The sequence below is a fragment of the Artibeus jamaicensis genome, unplaced genomic scaffold, assembly GCF_021234435.1.
Source record: "Artibeus jamaicensis isolate MK-2021 breed Jamaican fruit bat unplaced genomic scaffold, CSHL_Jam_final contig_64, whole genome shotgun sequence".
Taxonomy (NCBI): domain Eukaryota; kingdom Metazoa; phylum Chordata; class Mammalia; order Chiroptera; family Phyllostomidae; genus Artibeus; species Artibeus jamaicensis.
The window spans coordinates 13,736,339-13,748,282 of NW_026521911.1; the positions used below are offsets into that span (position 1 = coordinate 13,736,339).

Sequence of the window (11,944 nt, forward strand, 5' to 3'; positions counted from 1 at the left end):
TTGGAAGGTATATAAAATGATTTTCACACACACTGGGAATGCCAATAAGAGGTGTCATGCATGACGACTTGAGAATTACAGTTCTGTCCAAAGCATCATGTGTGTCAGTGACGACCACAGTCATGATAGATTCTGTTGACCTGGGACCTTGGGGGTTTGCTGACCCAGGAGAAACCCAAAGGGGAAAAACAGCACCAGCAAAAAGAAACAAAGAAGCTCTCAGAAGGAGGTTCTCCATCTGCCCTGCAAGTAGAATTCTCTGTTTTTCACTGCTGGGTACATGTACTTCCCAGGGCTATTATACACCTTCAGGAATATTCCAACCACACACAAGGTAATAAACAAAAGTTTATTTTCTTTAATACAAAAATTAAATAGCAAAGTTTTTTTTTTTTTACACAGCGATAAATTAGAAATTTACAGTACAGACATCAATGCAGACATACGTTTATACATCCCTAAAAGCAGGGTCCATTTCCTTCAACGTTCAGCAATTTGTTTAGGGGACACGGAGCAGGGATTTGCCTGGTACCTCTATGTCGAACAGCTGAAAGTCCCCAGGGTGGCCTCAAGGTGGCTGGAGTGCAGGGTGGCCAGGGGTCCAGAAAGAGGCCCCGGAGCACAGGCCTGACTGCGGCACGAGCAGGTCGAGTCACATTTCATCTCTTCACAGATCACTGCTGCTATTCATTCCGCCCTTTCTACAAAGAGCTCAAGGGGCCTTCACCTTCAGACCTCTTAAAGCCTTACAACATCTCTGTGAGGTAGAAAAAAATTCAGAACCACCAAGATGCCCCTCCCAACGCCCACAGCCGAGGCAGGGCCCGGGCCCGTCAGCAGAGCGTGGAAAGGCGCACGTCTGGAAGAGAAGGCAGACCTGGCTGTCCCAGCGCAGAGCTGCCCCGGGCCCTCTTCTCGGAAGCCTTCTGGGATGGTGCTGATCATGTACTGAACATCCTAGGGGACCAGGGGGCTACAAAATTTGAAGGACAAAGCTCATACAGGATCCCAAACAGGCCCACTACAAAGTGCCTGGGTGAATACTGAGAATGTGCTGGTGCAAAGAAGAAGGGAAATAGGTAAACTGGAAACAGAAGGAAGCTACTATAGGGCCACTGGCTTACCAAAGGGCAAGTCCTGTTGGGGGGAATCCTGGGTTCACCTCCCTTTCCCAGCTGCCACTAACTGCACATGTGCGTGGCAAGAAGCCGCAGCAGAAAGCTCTGGCCAGGCCACGGTGAAGCGAAATACATTATTTAAGCCTCTGGTATCTGATCCCAGGTAGGAGCAAAGTGCCCTCCCAGGAGTTTCCAAGATCTACAGGGCCTAGGCCCAGAGGAAAAATGATAACCTGGGTCCTTTGCCAGACATGATACAAACCCAGCGAGGGACGCTGAACCCAAATAAAATAAAGGAGGGAAAAAAAAACTTGCCCAAGTCCAGTGACTTAACATAAGGGGCTGACACAGCAACTCTTCCCCAGTCTCCTCCCTCCCAGAACGAATGTGAGGATGTAGATGTGCTGGGTGGTTCTCTTCCCTGGCTACTGCTGAGGGCACCTCACCAGAAGTCACAGAAGCCAAAGACTGTACCATCCTGGTAAAGTCACTTGCAACTGAGTGTGCCTTCCAGGGCTGAGTTCCTCCTTGAGCCCTCAGGTTCCAGCGTGGATCCCAACACAGTGAGCACTGGATTCAGTGTCCAGGAGGCTGAGGGGGGCCAGAGAGGACAGAGCCGGGGCTGCTGGTAAAGTCACAGTTCAGAAATGGAGACAGAATATTTCCCTCATTCTGGGTTTGGAGAGTGTGAGTGAGGGAGTGACCCAGGCAAGAAAAGTCAGAGAGCATCTCAGGGAAATGAAAAGTGTTACCCCTTCTCCAGTTTCAGGTCCCCGAGCAAGCTGCCAGCTCAGAAGCAGTCTCAGAGATCAGGAAACAGGTCCCCATAGAGGAAAAAGGATAGGAATCAACCAAATAGTTCAACCAGATGGTTCTGGCCAGTTCCACCCTACTGCATGTCCCCTGGTCCTGGGATGCGGGGGCAGGGAGGGGTCCTTCATGAAGGAGAAAGGAGTTTGCCAGAGAGGAGGCTGGATAGATGTGCCCTTTGGCTCTGCTGAATAAAATCTCTGGAAGCCAGGGCTCTGTGCAGGAAGCTATAAGCATCTATACTTACACTAGACTTCAGAGAAAAGAAAACCCAAACTTTTTTCCTAGCAAGATACTGTCCACAAGTGTACCTGGGCAAATCACATGGAACACCCCAAGCTGGGAATTGCCTGCCCCAAAGCCACATTTGATGTGGGAGCTCACGTCCTTATAGCCAATCTTCATAGTCTTCCTACAAGATTCCCACAAGACCATCGTGAGACAGAGCTGATGCCTTCCGGCAGGACCCCTGTCATTGATTGCAGGGAATTCTGGGAAGGAATCGGAGATGCATTAAAGATGGTATAAGACCAAGAAGAGGTTTAAGGGATGGAGACAGTGAAAGAGATGGCAATTCAGAGACATCCGCACCTTTCCAAAATGAACAGCAAAGTTCTGCAGGCCCAGGGGCATCCCAGTCCAGGTCAGGGAGAATGGAGCTCATGGTCCGTGGCATCTGCTACAGAGCCCAACACAGCGCCTTACGCACCGTTGGCACTTAAGCAACATGTGGATAATTGACTTTTTTTTTTTTAAACATAACCAAGCTAAGAGGCGATGGAGTCACTTCAGGCTAATTGGTAACTGACTCAGCCACAAGCTCCTTTCCTGAAACCATAAACACTCTCCATTGTCTGGAATGCGGAGGGAAAGGCCTCTAACCCTGTGGCATTGCTAAGGCTACGAATGGGCCTGCACCCACAGTCACTTCTGACCAAATACACTTTCCCCTGAGAAGGTGAGAGATTTGTAGGAGAGACAGGTTAAAACCCAAAATGTCAGGGCACCAGCTCCAGAACTTGGTTCACTCAAGTATCCATATTGTTAGTATTATTATTTCACGCTTACAAATATTGAGCACCTACTGTGTGCCTGGCCCTCTGCTAGGTGCTGCCTTGGTCACACAATCCCCAAACATTACGAAGAAAATTGTATTACAAACCCTAGTGCCCAGCGGCACGGTCTTTCCCTTGCCTGGACCACAGGCTCTGCACAACTCCCAAGACACTAGAGCAGAGCGTGAGTAAGGGCAGACTCTGCCCCCGGGTGCATGCTCCAGGGCCCTGGCCAGCTCTGGGAACTGTCTGCAAGCAGCACGGGAGTTCACGCTGTACATTTCATAGGCAATGTAATCTCAAATGGAGTTCAACTGGTCCTTCTGAGGATCCTTTCTCATGCTCCTGAAGCCCTGACCCCCGGAGCCAGCCAAGGTACTCAGGCTCAGCTTCAGTGGCACACACAGCAGGGGCCCCGTGTGCCCACTTAGGGACTGTCCCCAAAGCTCCAAGACTTTTCCTTCCAGAACCTGCCATGGACCTTATATACAACTGCATCTCAGACAGCTCAAGAGCCACACAAAAACAGAAGGAAGGAAAGTGTCAAACCATGGGCATCAAGCTCGAACAAACAAAAAGTCACGCTTTTTGGAATTTTGAGTCCCTAGAGATGTTTTCTCACTAAAAAAAAAAATGTGATGAAAGAGCTTTCTTACCTGTTTTTAAAAAGGGGTTGGGGCATGGATAAATAAATAAGCGAGTCATTGCAAAGTAGTTGCTAAAGCAAAGACAGGTAAGAGTTACAAGGAGAGCAACCTGTGAACAGTGTCCACAATTTGTCCCAGAGATCTGGTGATTAGAAGGCCTAAGGTAGGTTAAGGAAAGGCCAGTTACAATTTTAAAAGAACTGCAACTTTTGAGAGGCTGCTAGGGGGTACCCCCTTGTAAAGAACATAAAGCATAAATTTTAAAAGCTCTGGATACCTCTGCAAAAGGCAATTAAGACCTGCGCTGTTAGAGTTTGCAGTTCATTTCATATGGTCTACACTTTATTCCCTACAAACCAATCAGCTCCTGGCTGGCATTCTGGAGATTCATTAAGCACCATATAAATACTCCAGGCCACACTGCCTCCAATGAAATCTTATAAGGAGGCCTTGCCAATTACCGGGAAACAATTATGCACCAAGTAGTTGGATTAGCTGTCCTTGGTTCCCTCCACAAAACTGAAAAAGTCTCCATTGTTGTAAGTAGACCAGACTCTTCTGATAACATTCTTATGCTAAGAGGGAAAAAAAAGGCACTATCATTCTGAGAATGCAAGTTGACCACAGTTTGAAAGTCAGTTGAGTATACTATTATGTCATGGTCCAAGAATGTGCTTTTAATTGTAATTGACACACACAAATTACACAGTTAATCTGTGTGAATGCAAAGTTGCCAAGAAACTTAACATTTCAGCTCTTCCAGACTGGCGTCTGCATAGATGCAATCACACGAAGTAAAATATATTAAGTCCTCATTGCTCAATGCAATAGGTCTCTGGGGTCGGTAAGGTAAGTCGACTTGGTAAATCTCATTTTCCTCTGAATTAAGTGATTGTCAGAGAGTGAATCACCCTTCCTTCCCCCCTCATTAGGCATGCTGCAGTGCAAAAATTCCTATAAAAATACCTATTTTGAGTTATTAATGTAAAATGAAAGAAACAGCAGCAGCCTCGAACAGACATGTTGAAATTTAAGAGGAAGACAGAGAAGAAAAATGCACTGGATACCTTATGTGTGTTTGTACAGTACTTTTGTTTGTTCAAACAATTCTGTTTTATGACAAAGGCACTGAAAGATTCTGACACCACCTCTTGGGAGAGCAATCCACAAGTTCTAAACAGCAGACAATGCACCACAGAAAATGTTTATGTTAGATCAGCCAACTATAAAACTCTTGTAACACGTCTCTGAACCCAGCATTTCCAGTGTTTATAGATTGCTTTGCTATCTGAAAGACCCAGTTAGTATTTTAAATTTTAAAGAGTTAAAAAAAAAAGTTAATCTTTCTCCCTGCAAGTTACCTCCTCACAGCTCAAATCCCACCCCTTGGGGAAAAGCAGCACCGCCCTGGACCTCCTGGAATCCAGGCAGGACCTCCACGCTCCAAGTTGCGACCTGCTAAAGTGATCAAATGTTATGATTTTTCACAGCTTTGAAAGCCTCTACCTGGCTTTTCCATTTTGGATTATTCCAAAGTCTGCAGCAAAATCATGAGTTTTATGATGTCGAGGGAGAGAGGGAGAGAGCGGTCGGTGGGTTATGGGGGTCACTTCAGGGTGGCTAGTTTATTCAAACTGAGATTCACTGCATGAAACCTTTAGTAGCATTTGCACAGAAATGCTGGTTTTTCCTTCAAAATCTGGGAAGCGTGGAGGCTGGCTGGCTTTATACCACAGTTTCATTGCCTTTCCCGGGCTTTACCCAGCCATTCCCTCTTTTTTCTCTCTTTACCTTCCCAGAATTCACCAATCTGTTGGAACACTTCTGCCAAGTGTGAAGAGTCTTGGCAGACCAAATCCACATGCCTGAAGTGATGCCCACCAGCAAGGACATAAAAATTTTCAACATTTCAACCGCCATGTTGGAGTCATCAGCCGAATACCGGAAAAGCGCCCAGTTGGAAATTTCATAGAAATAACAGGCAATCACACAGGTTGCAGGAACCGTGTAGAGGACTGAGAAGACCCCAATCTTGACCATCAGCCTTTCCAACTTGTCTGTCTTTGTCCCGTCCTTTTGAAGATTTGACCGAATTTTGAACAAGGCCACCAAACCTGCAGCAATGAACAAAGTTCCGATCACCAAGTAAGTGAAGAGGGGAGCCACCACGAAGCCCGTGAGGGCATCCAGGTTTTGGTTCCCAACATAGCACAGGCCAGTGAGTTCATCGGCATCCACCAGTCTCATGATCAAGATGACAATAGTTTTCACTGCAGGGATGGCCCAGGCTGCAATGTGGAAATAGGAGCTGTGCATTTCAATGGCTTCATGACCCCATTTGAGTCCGGCTGCCAAAAACCAAGTGAGTGTCAGAATAACCCACCAGATGGAACTGGCCATTCCAAAAAAGTACATCAGCAAGAAAATGATTGCACATCCTGTGTTCTTAAGTCCTTCTTGGATGAGAACAGGTTCTGCTGCCTCTTCAAAATCGCAGGATATCCTTTCCCGGCCCACAGTCAGCCTGACAATATAAGCAATGCTATAAATATTATAGCACATACTGAGAAATATGATGGGGCGCTCAGGGTAGGAAAACCGGGAAGAATCAATCAGGAAGGTGAGCACGGTGAACGCGGTGGAGATGAAGCACAGGCTGGCCCACACGGCCATCCAGATGTCGGTGAACTCCTTGGCTGAGCGGCTGTATAAGCCAGCATCATAGCCACACTTGAGAACGCAGTTCAGGCTCCTTTTCACCCAGATATACTGATCAGAATTGGTTCCCACGGAATGGCACTCTTCCCCAGGCTGGCTGGGGGTTTTGTGAGGTAACGGCACCTCCTCATCGCCTGGCCCTTCCATGCACATGTGGTTGTGGTCATTCTGCGGTGGGAATTTGCTGCAGTTCAGGCTCTCCGGCCAGGCAAATCCAAATTCCTTCAGGACAGGTTCACAGCGTCTCTTGACTGAAAGACACATGCCACCACATGGGCCGATGGGGATGTTGATCTTCTCAGTGCACATTGGCACATACACAGAACAAAGGAAGAACTGGAAAAGTAATGAAGTGAACAAAGAAAACAGTGACTTGGAAGTATGACCAAACGCCTGCACAAAGCTGAGTTGTGAATGCTTGCAGGCAAAGTTCATAACTACTTTTAAAACCTGCCTATAGGGAATCTGACCATTTACACCGACCTCAAACCTAATAACCCATCACTTACACAGTTTCTTCTTTTGGGTCTAGTAACCCCTTCCTGGAGAACATAAATAAACAAATGTATAAAACAGACCCAAAGAATTATATAATCCCTTTTTGGACAACACTTAAAAAATAAACCTAAAAGACGGAATTCGAGTCTCCCTCCCCTTTCAGCTGTTTGAAAGAGGTGAACAGACATTAAAGGACTCATTTTGGTGATAGGCAATTTATTTTCATTCCAATTTCTTTATTGCCATAAAAAATAAAGGTAGAAGAAGTAGAAGAGCTACCTTTTCTCCTGTGAAAATTCTCTCTTTCCTCTACTTTATCCCATAAAATCATTTTTTAATCAGTCTTATATCGAAACAGAAACTGTCCTGCCCTGGCTGGTGTAGCTCAGTGGAGTGTGAACCAAACAACCGTGGTTCAATTCCCAGTCAGGGCACATGCCTGGGTTGCAGGCCAGTTCCCAGCAGGGGACGCATGAGAGGCAACCATACATTGATATTTCCCTCCCTCTCTCCTTCCCTTCCCCTCTAAAGATAAATGAATAAAATCTTTAAAAAGAGAAGGAAAGAAACTGTCCTAATTAAGATAGAGTTAGACCCAACAATGGGATGCTGGTTGAGGTCTTCAGTCACCTGAGGTCTGTTTGGCCAGGTTTTCACACTGAATAAAAATGAAACACAATAGGGAAATATAAATGTTAAGTCCCTGACACTGCAATACCAGCAGGGGAGAGTGCAGTTGCTGTCCTCAATTCCTCCAGCATTGATAAACAGTCTGCCTGGCTCCTTACAGATGTTGTCTATGAAGTCTAGAGTTACAAGTAACTATTTTCCAGCATGTAAAGGGATCCAGTCCTGTCCTTCAAAACAACTTGGCTGCTTCCCCAGGATACATGTAATTAAAAATATATATCCCTGCAAAAGCTGTTTCTCCAACAAAATTGCCACTGATGTCAGGATATGTGCTGTTTCCAAACCGAGAGCTAGAGGATCATTTTTTAAGCTTTTATAACCTAGTTCTGAAGTTCTGAAACTTCCAAAGGGACATTTCACCAGCAACGGGTCTAATCCCAACCATCTTTCTGAAACCACAATCCAACTTTTAAAATGACCTATATAAAAACATGCACCTAGTAAATAAGTTGTCTGCTTGTTTCTTATCTCTCAGAAGTTACAACCAGGACCACAGATTTTCTAAAGCTTTTACCCTGGACAACTACCTCCTATTTTTCCCCCAATTTCTCTTCTAAATTCCCCCAAACCACTCATAGCCTCACCAAACAAAACAACCACTGTTAATACTTTTTAATTTTTTCTTTCAATTCTTTTTCTTTTCCAATGAAGTGGCTGTTGTTTTTCTAAGATTGAAATCAGCTTGTATATGCAAAGTATTTCTTCACTTACTATTGTAGGAGGAAAATTTTCTGTATCATACATAAGCTTAAACACTTTCAATGACTGCAAAAACAACAATAACAACATCTTCTAATATACAAACTACCTTCTTGGAACTTAACCATACCACCCCTTTTTTTCCCAAGCTGTGTTTTCTCTGCCTCAAAGTACTTAACCTGCCCTCAACCCTGAGGATAAGAACGAACTCAAGCCAACCCAACCATTCCTTCCTGCATGACCTCTAAAACCATGCGGGCGACACGAGGAGGGGCCATTCCGCAGAAAACAGGGCAATGGTGTTTCATTTAATAAGTCACCCAAAAACATGGGGTAAAAATCAGGTCGGTGAGAGAGAAGTTCCCAGCTCCTCATCTCTCCTTCCAAGTCTTAGCTGCAGCTGGCTGCCCCGCCGGGGACTCGCCCACTGAACAGCGGCGGCCAGAATCCTTGGCAAAGATAACCCTCAGCTCCACTGGGGTTAGGGGCTTGGCCAGACACGGGTGGGTAGGGGAGAAAAACGGAAGGGCGGGGTGTAAGAGTGGGTTCTTTCGCAGGCCAGATGACTTACACAACATTTTGGCTTCCAGTCCCTGAGAAAGGACAGAAAAGTGGGGGTGGGGATGAAAAATCAGTTTTTCAGGACAGTTACACCCTTCAGCCTAGGAAGCAGGCAGGAGGCTCGACATGGTAAGGGTTCCACGGAGTTAGTTTGGGGTGTCCCTGCCCAGAGGTCCCGCCAGGGGTTAGGGATGGGGGGCGCCCACCTGCAGCTGGCTGGAGCAGCCGTACTGGATGAGCGGCGTGAAAGTTGTCAGCTGCAGCTCCGCGTCCGTCTGCAGCTCATGCCCCACAAGGTTGGGCATCTTGGTCACGTTGTAGCCCAGGTTCTGGCACATGGAGATGCGGATGGGGTCGCAGCGACGCTCCTCCTCGTCCCCAAAGCCCCACGCCGACCCTAAGAGCAGCAGCAATACCAGCAGAAGCCGCAGACTGAGACCGACGCCCCCGGGCGCCCCCAGGACGCTCGGCCGTGCTCCCCACCAGGCCATGGCCAGAGCCGGGGGTAGCAGCGGCAGCGGGGGCAGCTCCAGCAGACACCCCCAGTTTGCACGGGGTTCGCTGGCTCCCCGCGCTGCTCCCAGCTCCAGGGCAGGGAGAGTGATAAGGCGCCAAGGGCGACGAGATTGCAGCGGTCGGCTCTCCAGTAGCTACGTGCCACTGTGCGGGATATTAGACTCCCTGGGCCGAGGCCGAGGGACACCCTGCGAGGGTCATGGCTGCAGGCGGTGTGCCCCCAACCCAGCACTGGCAGCGTCTGCAGCCCGGTCTCCACGAAGCCCGCCAGCACACAGCGCCGCCTCGCTCTCACAGCCCAAGCCCTCCCCGGCGCTAGAGGTTCGCTGGGCGGTAGCGGGGCGGGACGGACAGCGGGCCACTCCAATGGCTGGGCGCTGTGGGCAGTGGGGGGCGTGGCCGCTCTGCGGCTGGAGGGGTCAGGCCCCGCCCGCCCGCGGCCCTCCGCCGCCCGTCTCTCCCTCCGCGCCTCCCAGCCGGGAGCGCCCCGCCCTGCCTCCCTGCTCTCACTTTCCTCCCACCAGGTTCCCCGCACTTGGGGGCCAGGCGGGGATGGAGCCAGTCACTCCGGCCTGGCCAGCCTGCCCCCTCCTCTCCCAGGTGAAAAGTGCTCCCAGATGAGTCGGCTCCCTTTCCTTTCCTTCTTCCAGCTGTCACCTCGGCTCGTGGCCACCTTCCCATCCGGCAGAGAAACGTATGCAAAGCACAGGGGATCTGGATTTACGAAGACTGTGACTTTAAATCCCCGGCCGTGTGACCTTGAGCAAATTGCTCAACCTCTAGGCGTCTTTTTCTTCATCCGTAAGGAGACTTGGGAGGATTAGTGATAATACGTAAAACGCTTAGCACGGTGCCTGGTACAGCCCGAGCTCGCAGCTATTTCCACTCCCAACTTGCTTGGTTTGGAGCCCGGCCCCCTCTCCCTGCCCCGCGCCCCCAGCCCCGCCAGGCTCTGCCGACCTGCACCCGGGAGCTGCTGGCCTCCAGCCGCGAGTGGGGGAGGCGCCCCGGAGCAGCCGGCCAGCCGAGGGTCTCGCGCTCCGATTTCCTCACCGTATGAAATGAAATTCCACAGGGGGATTCGAAAGGAAATGAGGCCGGGACGCTCCGTGCTTCTCAGCCCGCCGCCCTTCCTGTCTCGGGACACGGTTTCTAAATAAGGTCGGGAGAGTGAGAGGGCAGGCGGGGAGAGGTTCGATGTGGGAGGGGGGGGGGGTGAGAAGGCGCACAACCAGTGAGTCCCCCCTCCTCCAGCCTCCCGGGCATCCGTCGCTGCAGCCTGCAGCTCTTTCTAACGTACTCTGCTTCTGCGTAGTGTCCTGGAGATCTGCGGAATCCTGCGACCCGTGTTTCCATCCAACATAACCCCTCTCTCATTCCCGGCGCCCCCACCCCCCACCCCCACCTCCTGGTCGGGGCTCTGGACCAATTTGCCCTCTCAGATTTTCTATGGGCGAGTGAAACCCTCAGCAGGTGGATTCTTAAAACATTTGCTTAACTGGTCGAAGCACTGTGAGTCCCTGCCCCAACGTGGCCATCTGTGAGAAATGAGAAAGTTCGTGTCTATTACACACAGTTTTTTTTTACGAGTTAAATGAGATAATGCCTGTAAATGGTTTGGCTCAGTGTCTGGCACAGCATCTAGGTAAGTGCCAAACACCTTGGTTATTGCTGTTGTGGGACAGCCTCCTGCTTCCCAGCTTGGCGCCCAAAGACACCTCTGGCATCCCAGGTCCAAGGGTCTGGGTGGACGGCTTTCTACTCTCTCTGTGAGATCTTGTCGTCCAGCACTTGTCAATGCTTTTCTGGTGACAGTGGGGCTGGTGACAGGGATCACTTTCCTGTGTGTGTTGGTATCTCTCCACTTCAGCTAAGTCTGGCATATGGCAAAGTCTGGATTCAAGCTGGATGTCTTACCACTACTGTGGTGCTCACATTCTGTTTTGTATTTTTAGTTTTCTTATATTGGCAAATAGACCTGGCTGAGGCAGATGACGGAATCAACATTTTTCTGATATTTGGCACTGCACCAGAACAGTGTTGGGCACACAGAAGCTGCATTGTCTCCAGCCATCGTCATCATCTCCTGAGGAAGACGACTCCAGTAGCCTGTTAAAGAGATGAAGAAACTGAGGCTAGAACAAAAGTGATAGTTAGAAAATAAAAGCTCAGTCAAACCAAGGACTCAAAGGCGGCCTTTCAACAATGGGGAAAGAGTTGTTTCTCCAGAAAATTTTCTAGTGGGAAACCTACACACTCAACAGTAGGGGTGAATCTTCTGCATGCCTGTGCTGAGTAAGGCATGAGACCATTGGCCTACAGAGATGAATAATGATTAGATGTATGAATCAAATGAATAGATAGATAATCCCTACCCTCTAGTAACTCACAGGAGGATACAAAACATAAACACATCTGTAACTCAGTGTAATAAATGGACAGAGAGAATTTTGGGTAAACGAAAGGCAGCTAAGTCTAGACGGCTGCTCAAAGGAAGGTGACTGCAGGATTCTGAGCCACTCAGCAAAGCAGAGTTAGTGTGCAATTGTCACCTCCCTCCCAGTGAGGGTAGGAGGGTTGGGTTCTCACTAAAGATATGTGTATGTAGTTTATTAAACAGTGACCTCCAATG

General features: G+C 48.8%; 1 protein-coding gene and 1 long non-coding RNA gene across 2 annotated transcripts; one reads left to right on the forward strand and one right to left on the reverse strand.

Moving 5' to 3' along the window:
* Nucleotides 1-335: 335 nt before the first annotated feature.
* FZD4 (frizzled class receptor 4) lies at nucleotides 336-9,680 on the reverse strand. Its single transcript, XM_037142829.2, has 2 exons — nucleotides 9,003-9,680; nucleotides 336-6,684 (listed from the first exon to the last, which is right to left on the reverse strand). The coding sequence occupies exons 1-2, from the start codon at nucleotides 9,285-9,287 to the stop codon at nucleotides 5,356-5,358; spliced, it is 1,614 nt and encodes a 537-aa protein (XP_036998724.2). The 5' UTR covers nucleotides 9,288-9,680; the 3' UTR covers nucleotides 336-5,355.
* Nucleotides 9,681-9,816: 136 nt separating this feature from the next.
* On the forward strand, nucleotides 9,817-11,573 carry LOC128628258 (uncharacterized). Its single transcript, XR_008392575.1, has 3 exons — nucleotides 9,817-10,113; nucleotides 10,388-10,473; nucleotides 11,268-11,573. It is a non-coding gene; the product is annotated as an uncharacterized LOC128628258 (long non-coding RNA).
* Nucleotides 11,574-11,944: the final 371 nt, after the last annotated feature.